Source organism: Magnolia sinica, chromosome 9, assembly GCF_029962835.1.
Source record: "Magnolia sinica isolate HGM2019 chromosome 9, MsV1, whole genome shotgun sequence".
Classification (NCBI taxonomy): Eukaryota; Viridiplantae; Streptophyta; class Magnoliopsida; order Magnoliales; family Magnoliaceae; genus Magnolia; species Magnolia sinica.
The window spans coordinates 68413945-68433000 of NC_080581.1; the positions used below are offsets into that span (position 1 = coordinate 68413945).

At 40.5% G+C, this 19056-nt stretch overlaps 1 protein-coding gene across 3 annotated transcripts in view; it reads right to left on the minus strand.

The window, feature by feature from the left end:
* The window catches only part of LOC131255592 (uncharacterized), a 34124-nt gene extending 24989 nt beyond the window's left edge, over positions 1 to 9135 (minus strand). For 2 of the 3 annotated variants that reach the window (XM_058256338.1, XM_058256340.1), the window contains exons 1-4: positions 9047 to 9135; positions 6820 to 6968; positions 6577 to 6710; positions 4242 to 4446 (exon numbers count right to left, since the gene is read on the minus strand). In XM_058256338.1, the coding sequence (XP_058112321.1) occupies positions 4242 to 4446; positions 6577 to 6710; positions 6820 to 6968; positions 9047 to 9095 (537 nt within the window). In that variant the 5' untranslated portion in view covers positions 9096 to 9135. Of the gene's footprint in view, positions 1 to 4241; positions 4447 to 6576; positions 6711 to 6819; positions 6969 to 8385; positions 8473 to 9046 lie in introns of those variants that run through there. The other variant, XM_058256339.1, reaches the window with a different exon arrangement.
* Between the last annotated feature and the right edge of the window lie 9921 nt (positions 9136 to 19056).

Genomic DNA, 19056 nt, shown 5'->3' on the forward strand with positions numbered 1-19056 from the left:
TTGCTTTTATGAGAGAGGTTATTCTTGATGCTGCCTTCATTACTCGCAATTATTCAAGAAAGTCACAAGACATGTCGAAAGTTAAATGTTTTGAATGTAATGGATTTGGTCATGTAGCTATTCGTTGTCCCAACAAGAAAGCAAATATGAGACCTTTTGAACCAAGTACTTTGTTTTGTCGCTACTACAAACAAGAAGGGCATGATATAGCCAATTGTCTGACTTGCCCTCCCCTATCTCCTCACTACCAGCGACGTGGACGTACATTTCTAGCTCCCTTTGCTGAGAAACCTGACTCTTCATCTATGGCCCCATCAGTGCAACCTACTCTACTTTCCCCAAAACAAATTCAGCAAATCCTTCAAGCGATGGGTTCTTCAAGTTCGATAGGTAACATTGATCCTATAAATCTTTGGTATATTGACTCAGGGGCATCTAATCATATGACTGGTGACCCTTCTTGTCTAACTAATTATGTCCCCTATAAAGGAATGGGTTCCATCTACACTGCGGATGGGAACTATTTACATATCTCTCATATCGGGTCCTTAAAAGTCTCACCTTCATCATCTCACAATTTTTTCATTCGCAAAGTGTTTTATGTTACTAAATTATCTGCTAACTTGATTTCGGTTGCTCAACTAGTAGAAAATAACTGTTTGGTTTTGTTTTCTCGATCTGGTTGTTTCATACAGGATCTGGAAACTGGGAAGCTGATTGGGAAGGGCACTAAGAGAGGAAGGTTATTTACTTTGGAGTTCGATCCCGGAGTTGTCTCATCGCGTTATTTCTTTCTTCCATCTTCTCATGATATTTCTTTTGCTAATAAATGCTGGAAACTTTGGCATGGTCATTTAGGGCATCCAAATTCTAAAAATATGTTTTTTCTTATTTAGATCTGGTCTTTTAAATGATGAAATCAATATTAGTCTCATTTCCATTGATATGAACTGTGTTAGTTGCAAAGTGTGTAAATCTACTGCATTGCCATTTCCATTAAGTAACTCTCGTACTCAGAATCTATTTGATCTCGTTCATACTGATGTTTGGGGTCCATCTCCCATCATGGCTCCTGGTGGTTCGTTGTATTACATCATCTTTGTGGATGACTTTTCAAGGCATACTTGGATTTATTTCATGAAGCACAAGTCTGAAGCATTCTCATGTTACAAACAATTTTCCGCATATATGAAGACCCAATTTGCAAAGAAAATTAAAATTCTACGGTCTGACTCTGGAGGAGAATATATGTCTTTTGAGTTTGAGACTTTTCTAAGTTCAAATGGTGTTATACATCAACGAACGTGTCCTGACACACCGGAGCAGATTGGAGTAGCAAAACGAATCGACACACTACTGAGGTAGCAACCACCATGATGGAATATGCACGTGTTCCAAAATTTATTTGGGCTGAAGCAAAATCAATAGCTATCTATCTGATCAATCGATTACCTTCCAGTGTATTGGCCAACAGGAAAACTCCCACGTTCTTCCTTCATGATAAAGATCCAGATTATAGTCGGTTAAAAGTGTTTGGATGCATTGCTTTTGTTCATCTTCTAGAATGAGAACGGGATAAACTCAGTCCTAGGGCAACTAAATGTGTATTTCTTGGATATGAGGAGCATCAGAAAGGGTATCGTTGTTATGATCCATGTGCTTATCGTGTTCCTGTGTCTAGACATGTCACATTTTTTGAAAATTTACTATACTATAAAGTTGTCCATGCATCTCCTTCAGTTACCGTTGTTCCATCTTCCATTTCTCACATGTCATCATTTGAAGAAAATCATTCTCTGCCTCCTTCTCTCACTCCTCCTTTGTAGGTCTACCAACGCCGTGTGAAGCCTATCTCTCTTGGGTCCTCTCCCTCAGCTACTCCTGCTTTCGATCAGGTGTCCTCTTCTCCTACAGCGCAGGTAACTGTCCCACTTTCCACTACGATCCAATTATGTCGTTCCAGTCATCCGTCTATTCCTCCCTATCGATTAAATCTTTGTCTCTCATCATGCTTTGTTTTCTGGATTAGATTCTTTGGTTGTACCTACTTCTTATTCTCAGGCATATACACAACCGTTTTGGGTAAAGGCCCTGGATGATGAGATTCAGGCATTCGAGGAGAATGCTACTTGTACGTTGGTTCCGTTACCTAAGGGGAAGCAAGTGATCGGTAACAAATGGGCATATACTATAAAATTAAAATTTAATGGGAGCTTAGATCGATACAAAGCTCAACTAGCGGCCCATGGCTATAAACAACAGTATGGAGTTGATTATGATGAGACATTTGCTCCAGTGGAAAAAATGAAAACAGTCCGTTCCTTGATCGCCATAAGTTCTTCTAAAGGTTGGCAACTCAATCAACTCGATGTCAAGAATGCTTTCCTCCATGGGAATCTCAAAGAAGAAGTTTACTTGAAACAACCTCCCGGTTATAAGTCCAAGGATCCGCGCTTAGTTTGCAAGCTATCTAAAGCTTTATATGACTCAAACAAGCACTCTAAAGCTTCATATCCTCATTTCATACGAAAGATAAGGGGCCGTTAACATATTTTTTCGGCCTTGAAATCTCTCGTAATACTCAAAGTTATCACATGAGTCAATAGAAGTATACCTGTGATTTGATCAAGCTAGCAAACCTTACAGATAACAAGACTCATGAGACTCCTCTGAAATTAAATGTCGAGTATGGGAAAGATGATGGAAACCTTCTCTCAAATGTTACATCCTATAGACAGCTAGTGGAGAGATTAGTCTATCTCACTGTCTCGTCCTGATATCTCATATGTAGTTCATGTTGTTAACCAGTTTATCGAGGCACCTTACAAATTGCATATGACGGCAGTTCATTGCATTATTCGATACCTTCACAGTACCCTCAATCAGGCGCTTCTCTTTCCATCATCACATGACCTACAATTATCTGTTTACTCTGATGCAGACTAGGCAAGTTGTCCCATTTCACGACGGTCCACCACTGTCTATTGTGTTTTCTTGGGACAATCATTGGTTAACTGGAAGTGTAAGAAGCAAACCACGGTATCTAGATCTAGCACAGAAGCCGAATACCGTGCAATGGCAGAGGCATGTAGTGAAATTACTGAGTTCCGAGGATTGTTGACAAATCTTAAGATTCATTTGTCTTTGTCGACTCCATTATATGCTGACAATGTCAGTGCAATTCAGTTGGCTTCCAATCCAGTATTTCACGAGAGCATTAAACACATTAAAGTTGACTGCCACTTTGTAAGAGAAAAATACACAGCTAAAATCATTTCTCTTTCTTATATGACATCAAAGCTACAACTTACTGATTTATTCACCAAAACTATGACCTCATCCCGTCATAGGTTTCTTCGTGGCAAACTGATGTTGGTTTATTATCCCACATCAGTTTGAGGGGGGGTGAGAATATTATGTGCGGATTATTAGTTGTAATATACCATGTATAAAGAAGCTCTAAATAAGCTTCCTTGTATAGTCTTGTAGAGTGGTTATTTAAACCCACCTTTGGGTTGAAGAAATATAGAAAAACATTACCCAGATTCTTGAGTTTACAGTGAACATGAAGCACAGCAGAATGAAGAAAGTCCAAACATTCACTGAGTAGCAAAAGAGATACACATAGCAAAGAGCCATATCAAGCACAATGGCCATTTCAGCCAATGACCATGTAAATATAACACTTACAGACACATCAGTAGGTACTTAAAAAGAACTATGCTAAAGTCGCAACCTAAAACACAACATGCTCAATCTTCTTCAAATGCTACAACAATATTTATCTCCTTGAGGAATGCTATGGCGATTCACAAAAGGAGAGATTGAAGAGATGAATCACAAAATAAATGCCAAAGTAGCATGTGTCCAAGATTGGGTGAATCATTACATGGAACAGTTTGTGACCATTACTTGGCCCATAACTTGGGCCGTTGCAATCATCAGTTGGACCACACTCCTACAAGAGAAAATGGACAATTAGAAAGACTTTAATTGACATCATATTCAACATACCTGACTAGTGGACCATCCTGTTCTTTGGCAAAGGGCATATTCACATAGAGCGGATGTCACATGGCCCAGATTTGTCACACATGTATCAGAGTGTGCACACTAGCATGTGTGCCGCAATTCACCTATTCAATATCTCCTCGCATGTATCACTTTAGAATTTCTCTCTTTTTAGTAAAATGAGCTATTTAAATAGCTGATTGAGTATGCCCTTAGATTGCTGAAATTACCTGTCTTAGCAAGTGAGAATCAACCCAAGCCGAGCATCCAACATCTAAATACCTTGTATCAATCTCTCGGGTATTAGTATCATCCAATGCATTGGACCGATCAGTCAACACTCTCTTTTCCTTTCCAATCAAAAGGCGCCCTTTCTTACCAGGAGCATGTACCACAGTTGTCGCTTTCCACAACAAGGGGCCCACTTGCTTCCCACTGCAAAGAATCAAGAGAATACAAAATAAAAATACAACAATGAATATCTACCCATTACTTAAAGTATGATTAGAAATCTACTGCTTGATTAGCATGAGAAGTAGAAACAAAACATAACACAAAAAGGCAAAAAGTTGAAAACTTACTACTCTTCATGTAGCTTAATCAATTAGAAGAAATGAACCTAGATATAAGGAAAAAATGTAAATGAACTTTTAAGATGCATTTGAAACATGTATTGTTTGCAGAAAATCTACTTCTTGATTAGCATGAGAAGTAGAAACAAAACATAACACAAAAGGCAAAAAGTTGAAAACTTACTACTCTTCATGTAGCTTAATCAATTAGAAGAAATGAACCAAGAGACAAGGAAAAAACGTAAATGAACTTCTAAGATGCATATGAAACATGTAATGTTTGCAGAAAATCTTAGGACACATAACAAAAGCTTTGAGCAATACACGCCATGGTTGATACACGCCAATGTAGATATTATCAGTCTTAAATTTAAAAAATAAAAAAAAAACAACTTATTATTAAATATCCAAATTAATAAAAATATAAAAGGAAAAAAGAAAAACCCAAAAATCTATTAAAAACCTAGAAACATATAAAACCCTACAAAATATAGGAAAAAGTTTAAACCACCCAAAAAAAAAAAAAAAAGTATGGAGAACTTGAAAATTCTCCAAAGATGTCCAACTGAAACTCACAGGAATCAATTTTTTTGTTGAGTCAGCTCAAGATCCAATTGAGACTAGTCAATTAGGTCAAGTTTTAAAACTATCATTTCCACCAGTTTTCAATTCTGACAAGCGATGCCCATGCTTCTTTAATCAAAGATTATTGTATTACACCGTGGATGGCCCATGCCCAAAAGAACTCCTTCATAGGACAATTGCAACATATGCATATCCATTTGTGGCATACAAATAGAATGTTAAGAGCAATGTTTTATATAGCAGTAGCGTGTTGCGTAACATTCAGTCCTCCGTAGCATGTAGTGTAAGCTACACGATAATTCTATTTTTTAATTAAAAATATAATAAATAGTAAGAAAAATATATGTGTGTGTGTGTGTGTGTGCCTAAAAGATGATTCATTTTTTCAAGTATAAGTATGTTCAAACAAGCTATTAATTATCATTTGTCAAAAGTCAATAGACATATATAAACCAAATCAAATCATTATCACGTGATTCATATCAAAAACTTTCTAAGCAAACCACTTTCATTAATAATGTTTAATTGAAACCACGAGTCACATTTATGAAAAGAAATTAAAATCCCAAAGGTTGAGACTATTAAGTAAAAAATACAAAATATGATTATCTTTCATTAAAAGAAAAGTATCGGTCGCTACATATGCTACGCATATGCTATGGCACTACATACGCTAGGTGTACACTAAGCATATGCTATGACCCTTACAGGGGATTTACGCTATTTGTTAATGCTACGTAGCGTCGTCGCTACGCTATAGGCGCTATTCAAAACACTAGTTAAGAGAACCATACGTTATACAAGTTCTCAATACTAATATCACAGAGGTATTGACCAAGCTGAAAAACAATGTGTGCAATGCATATTGGACCAGTATCAAAGCATAGTGGCATTTTCTTTCTTTTTTACAAAAAAAATGTGAAAATATCATAGGCAAATTTTTTTAAAAAAAAGGAAAATGAGAAATACAAGAATAATGCAACCAAATGGCTATACAAGATGGTCAACCAAAGATTTGATAAATCCAACCACTCAAATTGTCTTGATTGATGATCTAGACCCAATCTATAGTCTAATGATAAATCTAATTAGATCAACAGTCAAATGGTATTGTGGTGCCAGTGGGACCAGTCTTCACCATATTCATATAATTTATTTATTTTAACTACGACAGAAAAGTCACCCTAATGGGAAATTCAACACTGAAAAAGAATAGCATACAAGCAAAAACTTTGGGAAAGGGGGGGGGGGGGATGTTTGGGGGTGTTGAAGGAGATAGAGAAGGTTATATGATGATTGGAATGAAAACCATACAATTCACAGCCCAAAAACAAAAAAAGAAAAATATAACTATTAAAATGCAGTTCTGGCTTTTCTATTTAAGCAGCACAAGGAATAGCAATAATACCTCTGCATGGTATATGGACCCTCTGGAAGGCGTTTCCCTTCCTTCATGCAATTCTCAAACCAAAGATGGTTAACTATATTTGTTCCCAAATCCTTAGCCAAACTATATTTCCTTCCTTCAAACTGCCAACATACCTAAGGACCATGCAAACAGAACATTTGAAAGCCAGTCAGCAATTATCATAAGAACAAGAAGTAAAATGAAATCATAATCTATAATTGATTCCTTCATTTCAAAACTCACCAAATGTGTCGTCGATTTAGACATTGTCCCGACATAACTAGCACCGGTCTGAGTGATGAGCTTGATGAGTTTAAACTTCTCTAATCCATGGTAGCCGCTGACTGTAGCAATGACAGATTCCATGCCCCGAAGAGGAAATCTTTTTATCACTAAAATATCAAGAAAATGTACAAGGGATAAGCTTCAACAGAAACAAAGTATTCTTGCTTCTGCTTTGTAGAAACCTAAAGTTCAAAATATTAGGAGTTATGCAAATATGGTGGCCATTGTGGAACAGCAAAGTGCAAAAGTTATGATAATGGATGATTCAAAATAGTAATAATAAGTTAATAACCATGATTATACATGGAAAATCCCAAAAGGCCCATTATATTGGTAGTGCAAATGTTTTAACGGCCATTAAGAATGTTTTCATTCATGTATTCGCTGCTAGTGGAGAAGGGAACATGTGTTTTTATGAACTAAAGGGTGATTACATGCATATGTGAGTAAGATTTTCCTGACCAATGAGTGGACCAGCCCGATTATTGCCCATGGTGATCTTCATGGTGTGGCCCACCTATTGCATAGCTCAGATGTCCTACAGTCATGACATGCTGGCAGGAAAGATGGAGCTGTGCATGAAAGTTTACATACATTGCCTACATCTGATCAATTCTCATATATGTACTGTTGTAGATTTTCTTCCCCCTAAACCATGAGAAACTTGACTAAAGAGAGTAGTACAGACTGCATAGGATACTTCCACAGACCACTCATGAGCACAAGTGCCAATGAGAACACGAGTGCAAAACCTGAGTCATTCACCGAATGGGCCCCACCGTGTATGTGCCCTGATCCAAAAATTGGGCAGGCCCACCATTGGCCACGTGAAGATTGACAAAGGATCTTCAGTCAAATATATTCTTTCTGTTATCATATACATGAGGCTCAATTGATGAGTGACCTGCCTCACTTTTGGGCCAGAGCATGTTCCCAGTGGGACACACCTAACAAATTGCACGGATATCACACATCAGCTTAGGTAGGAATGCAGGACAATAATTAATGAAGGAATAAATGAACATGAGCCAACCACGTTGAATTTGCAGATGAGTCAATTCCACATGATTACGATCTCTGAGTCATTCATCAAACAAGTCCCACGGTGTATGTGCCCTGGTCTGAAAATCAGGCAGGTGTACCATGGGCCATATGTGCACATCGAGAATGGATCTTTAATCGATTATAATTTCTCCTCTCATACATGTGAAGCTCACTAGATGAATGGACCTGCCTAGTTTTTGTCCCAGAGCATGCTCACAGTGGGGCACGGCTACTTAACGGCCCAGATATGAACGACCGGCTCAACTGAGTATGATGGGCAATAATTAATGGAGGAGCTAGCCAACATGAGCCAATCATATTGAATTTGCATACAAACCAAGTCAATGAATAGACATTGTCAGATGTGGGGCCCACCACCTCTGAACAGTCAATCAGGATCCAACGATTGTCGTGTCAATTAATGCCGGCCGAAATGTAATAAATTAAAGGCTAGACTCAGTTTTGCACCATTTGACTCACCCTCCTCAATGTAGAACCAGTATGCAGCTACGCAGACCATCCAAATTGTGATTCTCGTTGTGTGTGGATCATATATCTAAAACCACACAGATCAAGCACTCCTAACCATCAAGCCAATGGCTATCAAACGGATAGTTCAAGTTAAAATAGTGAAGGGTCCAAAATCAAAGGGAAAAAATCAGATGGTTACTATTATCTTCTCGGTGCCATTTTCCAATTATGCTCCATCCACAGTTGGGTCAGCGATTTAAACGATCTAGATTGCCGTACAACTATGAATCTGTGCATTCGAAGAATCACCGCCATTTTTTAAATGAAGCGAGACTACAGATTACAAGCCCAAGAAGACTCAAGATGCATCCTCAAATTACAAAATAAGGAAGGAAAGAAAAAAAGGAAATGTGTTGAAATCTTTCTTTAAGGCTGCGTTTGGATTTGCAAGTGGATTGGATTGCAAACATCCGGTTTAATCAAATGTAAAAAAGCTAATGATGCTTCCCTAGCATTCATAATGAAGGAAGTGCCGTTTCAAGTCCAATTGCAATTTGGAGCCAAAACCGTCGGTACGAATGCTGGAAGTGAATCACGATTTGGTTTGATAGTGCACCCAAACGCGCCCTAAATGATGAGAATAGTGTCTGATAAGGGAAGACTTTTGTACCTTGAGATGCGTTGCTGTCGAAGGGAAGATCATCTTCTTCTTCTTCCATGGCTTTCGAGGGTTTTTTTGCCGGGAATTGAAATTTGAAATGAAGCGAGGAAAAGAGGGCTTTTATCGGACTCCATAGTGACAGCTCCAGTACCCACCTCGGTACTGGTCGGTGCTGGAAAATCTATGTGGACCCCACCATGATGCATGTTTTTTATCCATTCCGTCCATTCATTTTTTTAGATAATATTATGAAATTACCCCAAAAATTGAGTCAAATCCAAATGTCAAGTAGACCACGCCATAGGAAAGGAAAGAGTAGTGACTGAACACCCACCGTTAAAACTTCTTGAGTGCCACAAAAGTTTTGGATCAAGCTGATATTTGTTTTTTATTTCCTTTCACCCATATATTTTTGACCTATTCAACGGTTTGGATGGAAAATAATAATTACAGTGGACCCTCGGAAGTTTTTAATGATGGCGCTTCAATCACCACTGTTTTCCCGTGGTGTGGTCCACCTGAGATTTGGATCTACCTCATTGTTGGTAGCGTGCACTAAAATGATATGAAAAAGTGGATTGACGGCGTGGATAAATGATCATATGCATCATGGTAGGGCCCAGAGAGCTTTTCCAGCACCAACCAGTACCGAGATCGCGGTACTGGAGGGGTCACTAACGAATCCGAATCCGTTTTTATCTCACAAGGAAAACTCTGATACTCTGGCGGTGTTAGGGATGATACTCAGGCACTGTACACGTAGCATACAAGTATTCAGATTGAACTACACCCTGAATTATCTGTGCCAGTCTGGAAGTATCATACAAAAGCCTGTTGGATTGTACGAGTATCGGATTGAAGGACATTTATTGGACGGTTGAAATGAAAATGTTCAGCAAACAATTGTTAACAAATCAGAGGTTAGAGTTGTTAGAGTTGTTACACAGATCTTATTTTCGGTCTGTTACTTATTTATAGTCTGTTCCACAACTTAGTTGGTTTATTTTATGTTCCTATATGCCACGTGTACAATCAGTGATTGCCTGCGTATCAAGCATAATACGTAGCCAGAGTATCAGAGTATCATATGCGGACGTCGAAGGAAGCGGATTGCCTGTGGCACGACGGGAAGCTGATTGGCTGGTCTACCACACATCAGTAGGTACGTGTCAATTCAGGGGTGTACACGAGTCCATCCGAGTCCATCTGGGCTCAACCCAGCCCGACCCGGTCACCAGCCAAACCCAGCTTAAACTCGGCCTGGCCCGGTCACTGGGCCAACATGTCCAGCCCGAACTCAGCCCGATCAGCAATTGGGCGAGTTCAGGCCAATTTCGGACCTTACAACAAGTTCATGGGAAGGGCTTTGGCAGGTAATTCGAATCTCATTATAAAGCTCTCGATCAACGGTTTAAATTGTTGAACTATAGGCTCCACAAAAAATCTAACTAGTCGGGACATTATAATTCATTTTTGTATTTGGATGAATCTAGGCCAGTCAAGTTATACATATGTGAGGTAGATGAGTCACTGGCACTTCAAAGATAGGCGGTGAACTATCCCAGAAGGGTAAAGGTGAAAGGGACGGATAGGGTTTTGAAATACACACACACACACACACACACACACACACACAGACTACTTGATCGAGTCGAGCCGAGTTGGACCAGGTCGAGTCGGGTTTCGGGCCAAGTCGGGCTGAACTAGGACCTATCCGAACTTGGCCCGAACTCAGTTTTGGGCCGAAGAAAATGGCCCGTCACAACCCGAACTTAGTTCCGGGTCAGGCCGAGTCGAACGAGTCAACCAGGCTAGCCCGGTTCGTGTACAGCCCTACGTGTCATGCGAAGACGAGCACTGACGCTCCTCGAGCTCCGAGTCGTACGAACGGTTCAAAGTAGATCAAAGTTACATGGCCCCACAGTGATGTATTTATTATATCTACACCGCTCATCTATTTTTAAAGATCATTTTAGACCATTAACCAAAAAAATAGAATTATATCCAAAGATCATCTTGACCACACCATAAATAGCAGCGTAGATAATGATTTTCACCGTTAAACAATTTGTAGGGCCCACCATAATGCTTATTTTCCATCCAATCTGTTCATAAGGTCACAAAGACCTGGATGAAGAGGAAAAAAAAAATTCATATTGATCTAAAACTTATGTGACCCCAAAAAGGGTTTCAATGGTAAACGTTCAATCCCCCACTGCTTTTTGCAGTGTGGTCCATTTGATAATTAGATTTGTCTTATTTTTCGTCGCAAGCCTTAAGAAGATCTCGCCAAATGGATGGACGGTTTGGATATAACACATACCACATGATCAGACCCCACGGAACTTGCTGACATGAATACACCAGCTATATAGCTGGTGTGAGATACACCACCCAATCCACTTCCAGGTAGGGTTGTACATCCAGCCGAGTTGAGGTGGGCTAAGCTTGGGTCGACTCATCCATGAGCTTGAGCTTGAGCTCGCCCTCGAGCTCAGCATTAAAGCTTTGCTTGTTTGTTAAAGCTGTCGAGTCGAGTTGGAGTCGAGCTAGTGGTTCGAGTTGAGTCCAATTTACCTCGAGCCTGTTCATATCTAGCGCCCCCTAACCCGACCCAAACCAGTCCCCCCCTCCAACCCGACCCAACCCATCACCCATTGCCTAACTAGGCAACTCGACCCAATCTGATTATTATTTAAAAATAAAAATTTTAAAAAAATACAACTAAAATTATATAATTATTGTATTAAATAAAATATAAACCTACATTTGTTTCTGGATGCTTGGACGATGGCCGAATGGGCTGATTGTTAAGCGGGCCGAGTCAAAGAATGAGAGAAAGAGAGAGTAGAGGGCAGGCCGGCGGCAATCGGCGGGCAGGCAACGGCTGGGTTGGGTTTGGGGGAAAAGAGAGAGAGAGAGAGAGAGAGAGAGAGAGAGAGAGAGAGAGAGAGGGAGGGAGGGAAGGGGGTATGGTTGCGGTCGGGTAGGGTTTGTTTTTTTCTTTTAACTTTTAAGTGTGTGTGTGTGTGTAATATTAAAAATTTTACTCGGCTAGTTTGAGCTTCGAGTCGAGTTGAAATGCACCCTGCTCGAACTCAACTCGAGCTTCAAAAATTTAGCTTGACTTGACCTGAGTTGGCCATTCAAGCTGAGTCAATCCGAGTTGACACGAGCCGAGTCGAGCGAGCTTTTGGAGCTAGCTTGACTCGTGTACAGCCCTACTTCCGGCACGATGCGGCCAAAGCTCCATAAACCCACCGTGATGTATCTGTTTTATCAATGTCGTCCGTATATTTTGACAGATCATTCTAGGATGTGGGCCTAAAAATAAGACAAATATAAGACTCAATTGGACCACCATCACATGAAGTAATGGTGATAATAATGCCACCATCAAAACCATCATAGGGCCGACAGTAATATTTATTTGCCATCGAACCTGTTCATAAGGTCTTGTGGACCTGCATGAAGGGAAACACAAATATCAACTTGATCCATACCTTTTGTGGCTCTAAACAAGTTTTTAACTATGGTCATTCAATCCCCATTGTGTGGTCTGCTTGAGCTTTGGATCATCTTCATTTTTGTCTGGTATTTTAAAATGATCTATCCAAATGGATGGAGGTTAGGGATAAAACACATACATCACGGTGGCCCTACAGAGCCCATTCCTAGACCATGTATGTACTGGAGGGACAACGGCAATTCGCGTCTGCAAATATGTTTATAGACGGTTGTTAGTAACTTTTCCATACAACCCTTCCTCTCATCACATAATCAGACTATCTAAGCCATTTGTAAGGTAAGCTGAATTAGGAAGATTGTCAATGGATATAGTTATGTTTATCTATTTGTTTGTTATTCAACAAACACAACGTTGCATGTGTTAACAAATTGCACGTGTTTAGTCAAATGTGTGTAGATTGTGCGAGTGTGCTAAAATCAACCCGAGTTCAATTGAATGCTTGCGATCCCAATTAAGCATCAAATCATCGTAGAATCGGACCTGTGAAGGTTGATTCAAGTGTCTAGCTACTAATGTCATAGCAATTTGGCGATTTAGAAGGGGAGGGTTAGGCCCTTTGAATAGATTTATTTTATTTTTTTTTAAGTTAAGAACTTTTTCTTTCAACAATAATTGCAGGTTATATGTTTCTCAATAATGTAGTAATGAATGTGAATAATTAAAAACTAAAAGCGAAATTGTTGATTTTATTAATTTATAATTGAAACTTAGTACAATTATTATGGAAAATAAAATAAACAAATAAAAAGATAAATATATGCGATCACCCATATGGACAAACAAACAAGATAGATGGTCAACAAAATATGACTAAGATGTAATCTTCCATATAAAGACTCGATTAATTAGGGATCCAATGATGGTAGGTTGTCGATATTTATACTACTATTCTTTTGTGTACTATAGCGAAATCGCCAGACAACACCAATCTAAACTATCATAAACTCCGAACATTTTGTAGCGAGGCTAGACAAAAGTGGAGGAATCTAAAATTAATAAGATAACCAACGTTGTGCTATGTAGAAAAATTATGCTTAGCATGGGCTTTTAATTCTTTATCGTGTGCTCTTTATATAGCTTGAGAGGTGGCAACACTTGTTGGGTTTTCTTATTGGTTCGGGATCCTTAAATATTATGTGTAACGTTCCAGATTTTCACTATTTTGGATTCCCAAAAAAAAAAAAAAAACCCTTGAAATTTTTTCGTTATAGTTAGCTGATGTGGTCACTAACTGAACCTTAATACTTGAGGTGAGCATATACATGGGTGGTACCGGTAAATAACCGCACAAATTTGATAAATCAACCATAGAAAGCCAACAAATACGCTTGATTACCTAAACCTCAATTATAGCCTCGTGATTTCTTCATCTAGGAGATAAATCTAACTGACATATCACTGACTAATCAAGACATACATAATTAAATAAAGATCTACTTAAAGTTGGGATGATTAGGGGTTAAATATTAATTTATGAACCAAATTGACTCAATTACTCGACTAGCATAAGGACCGATGGTTTAGGGTGATTATGAATGAATCGTCATTTCCGCTAGTTGTGAATAGGTCACATTATGAACTTCGCTAATCCAAACCACAATCATTGCGCACAAGAAATCTTGATACTTAATTCATTCCGAAAATGCCTTGATTATCTAAACGAGCTCTAGACCGCTCGTTAGTGGGTCACTAGTTCTAAAACTTTAGAATAATGTCTGTCTCACTGGGCTTGACGCTCATCGCTGGTGGCGAAGCAAGAAAGTGCCCAAAACTGCTCAACTTGGGTCAAAGTCCAAGTGCTTGTAACGCGCGAATCCCCTAAGCTGAAATCTGAAAACTTAAGTGAAATAGACCTATCACTGTTTTCGCAAAGTTATGAATTTTCGGCTGTTAGATTGCAACCAAATTCGAGATACGAGTTAAAGATATTTCCATTCTCATATCCGTATAGCCACGGCCCTGATCGAGCACTGACGACCATCAATTATAAGTGGAGTCCCCACGGTTGATCGAAGTGTCTGATTGACACCCGATTCTAATAAACCATAGATCTTATAGTGAGACACCTTTCGCCTGACACGGATGAGCCAATGGGCCCCCGAAAATTGAAATCAACCTCCCTCATGGCAAGTTTAATAGGAAAATGAGAACCCGAGCTATTGTGCACACTTCTAGCATTATAAATAGCCCCATTTATCACCCTCCTCATTCCCATGCGAATTTCATACCCTAGAGCAAAAGAAAAGGGGGGAAAGGGAGAAGAGAAAGAGGAAAAAGGAGAAGAGAGTGAGCTTGAGGTGTGAGTGTTGGTGCACCTCCACCCTCTCATCCTCTCTCCAGCCACCTCTCCGTCGTTGGAGCTTTCCCGACAATGATTGGAGGTAAGCGTTGAATCCCGCTTATAATCTAGGGTCTCAATACTTGCTTGTCCCAAATCTCACAAGCTTTTATGTTGCTTAGGTCTTTTAACGATTTTCTCAAAATTCTAACCCTAAGAGCGCATTGAATTAGGCGAAACGTCACAAGGTGCTAACCATAAGTGCTTAGGTTGCGGTCTATCAATATTACTATTTCAATTAATGATTTATAATTGATAATATAGGATTTGCATGATAACTTACGTGTATATCAATTTTTGTCCAATGAGTTGCAAAATGTAGTATAGCGATACCTACATGTTTGAGGAAATTCCTGAATCAGTAGATTACTAAATTTGATAAATGTGAATTCAATTATCATTAATGCTCGTTGACTTGATTAGATTAAGAAGCAAGACTACAAAAGTAGTTTGGTTAGTCAGCAAATTCTCGGATATGGATTAACCAAATTAGGTTGGCCACCCCGGAAATGTTCGATTGATCCAGGTTAAACATGGATGATCGACTATGGCTAGGCCACGCGAGGTGTTTACACCCCATGCCTGTTATGTCACGCCCCAAACTCGAAAAATGGGCTCACAAAATTTTCGATCGCCGAATCCAGCACTGACAGCTTCCGTAGTGCCCCATTCTAGGCTCCCGGCGCTTATACGCCAGATTCCGATCCGGGGACTACAAGGAGGATTTTCAGTATGATTTTTTTTGTATAATGGAGCATAACCACAAGCATAACCAAGTCACAAAACAACATCACCATATATCCACTATATCAAAAACTTTAAGTACAATGCGGAAAGAGAAATACAGGGTGATCAAAAACTCCAAAATGATCTGATGTGCGCTCCTGCCTCAGCGCTGCTACGATACAAGGCCACCTGCAAGCAACGGTCATGCATAAGCTTACAAAAGCTTAGAGGGTGGTGTAAGTATGTGCGCAAGGCAAGCACTAAGTGTACAATATCAAAGTAATGCGAAAATATGCGGTAAGTCCATGAATGTTATCAGCCGTACAAAGATATGTGATGCAAGACATGAATGCTATCGGCCATACCAAGGCCATGCGATGCGAGGCCTATGTAGCCAAATGTCATATGTGAGATGGAAAGCAAGCATGTCACTACTCATCAAGTACACATATCAGTACAGTTCCTCTATGAGATATTACCAGGGTCTAGTACACTCCACACTGACTGCCGCCTCCCTCGCCGCACAACTCAGCGAGCGAAATAAACCTCACTATCAGCCTGACCAGTAGTCTGTCAATACCTACTCGGCTCATCGATAGCAGACTCATTTGCGAGCTGGTCAAACTCAGCCTAGCTTATAGCCCCCTCACTCGGGCGGATAAGGCCACACCCCCTTCCAACCGACTATGACACAATAGGAAATACGGCCTACTAGTATTCGGCACTCGGGTGCTCGTGTATCCACTCGTTCTAGATGTTAAAGCAGCTCGTGGTACCAAAAAGGTTCTGAAATTTTCACTCAAGGACATCCTAAGTGCCAATAGTGCTAGAACAAAGTATTTTTGGTATCCGATACGGCCATCCACGATGTGCCTGTAGAGCCACGACCTTGATGTCGCTAGGGCGTACAATGATCAAGTCACACATATGCGAGATGCATGAGTCACACCGTATAATCATGCAACAATCTCGCACGTACCACGTGATCATGTGGGGCATTCCGTCTCATAAGGAGTACCGTAAATGTCTCAGCCCAACGGCTTATGCTATGATCAAACATTCCTCATATCAAGCATACATATGATACGTATGAGCATGAATCATGGAGTTATACTAAGCATATTATACAGTGATGAACTGTCCTTACAATGAAGATGGGCCTAGATGGCCTACACACAACAAGCACGGGCCTATCAATGGGCCCTATGGAGAGTTATAATGCGGACATTTAACCAACATTATTCTTACAATGTGGACGTCAAGCCAACATTGTTCCCAAGGCACAACCCACCATAAATATCATTATATATACCATGATGAAATCACACATTGCAATGGACCTATATACATCTCTTTGGGCCTCGACCCATGGGCCTCAGATACATCAAATGGGCCGCATCAATGGGCCTTATGTACATTGCGATGGGTCATATCCCATGGGCCTTTGAATACATCACAATGGGCTGCATCAATGGCAAATGGGCCACATCACATGGGCCATATGCATATCAAATGGGCCACACCAATTGGGCCCTATGCATATCAAATGGGCCATACCCAGGATAAGTGGTGATAATGATTTCCACCATTAAAATTCCCAAGGCCCACGATAACATTCATTTCCCCTCCAATCTGATCATAAGGTCACAATGACTTGAAAGGGGTTTTAATGGTGGACGGTCAAACCCACTGATTTCTATAGTGTGGTCCACCTAATCCTAAATCTGCCTTATTTTTAGTCTCAAGCCCTAAAATAAGCTTTCAAAATGGTTGGACAGATTGGATGCAACACATGCATTATGGTGGGTCCCATAGGGATGGATTGTATGGATAAAGCATGGACCTCATGGTGGGGTCCTTGCCATCCAGTAGCCCAGCCATTTTGGCTGGACGGCATAGATAAAACACATACGTCAGTAGTCCCACCGTCCAATGGTGTGGACGGTGTGGGTAAAACACATACACCATAATGGGCCCCTCATGGGGCCCACCATAATGTTTATTTAACACCCAACTGTTGATAAGGTCACACGGACCTAGATGAAAGGGAAAAACAAATTTCATATTAATCCAAAACTTCTGTGAAAACCCTAAATGGGTTTCAATGGCAGACATTCAATCCCACTATGTCATGTGATGTGGGCCACCTAAGTTCCAGATAGGGCTGATTTTTGGAGAGGGCCCACTTCAAGAAGGGGCCCACCAAATGAACGGTGTGGATGATAAACACACATCATGGTGGGGCCCACGGCTGGGACCGTGGATCCTGCTGTTCGTTCGCCTATACGCCGTAGGTGCTGCCTGCGCGCCCTCTGGCAGCAGCAGCGTCTGCTGCACATATATGTGTGTGTGTGTGTGTGTGTGTGTGTGTATGGGAAAAGATACTATGCGCTCGACCTCACGAGTCCGTCCCATGAGGTCGAGCTGTGTGGGCCCCATCGTGATGTGTTTCGAACATCTACCCCATCAGTCAAATGCACCATTCCATCGTGGGCCTAGGTCTCAAAAATCAAGTCAATCTGTGACTTGTGTGGGCCACACCACATACAGAAGTGGGGAGGGGCCGTGCACCATTAAAACATTCATAATCATTTTTTGGGCCCACCGAGATGTGGTTTGCAAATCCAACCCATCCATTATGTGTGTCCCACTTGGATGGGGGTTCAGACTAAGTTTCAGCAGCATTCAAAACTCAGGTGGGCCCCACCAAGTGCTTTTATATGTTTTAACGGTGTCTTCACATGATTGTAGATGGTATGGCCCACTTGAGTTCCGTATACGGCTGATTTTTGGGATATCCCATAATTTAGAGGGGACCCATCAAATGCACGGTGTTGATGGTTGACACGCATCACGGTGGGACCCACACAGCTCGACCTCACGGGAGCTTATCGTGAGGTCGAGCACATAATACCTTTTCCCTATATATATATATATTGAAATCTTATTTTTTCATAGTTTTTCATGCGTGGGGCCCGCATCGGAAGAATCCACCTCGCCCATTGGTTTCCATAGCTTAAGATAAGTCAAACAAGCCCAATATTCAATATATTTTGGGGCGTGGAAATATCATGTGGGTTTTTAACGGTAAAAACCACTGTTTATTATCCTATGGCCCGCCAGAAAGTCGGATTGGCCCCATTTTTCGACTCAACACCTAAAATGGTCTAGGGAAAAGGATGGATAGCATGGATTGAATTTATACATCAAGGTGGGGCTTACACAAGCGGCCCACCTAAATAGCTTGTGGAACCAAGCTAATATTTGTATTTTCCATTTCACGTCCAGCGTCCCTGGACGCTGGACGATTTGGGCTCAACACATACATTTAAGGTGGGCCCCACCCATGGACGTGGGCCACCAAAAAAGGGTTGGATGGCGTGGGTAATACGTACATCAAGATGGGGTTCATCCAGGTAGGCCACA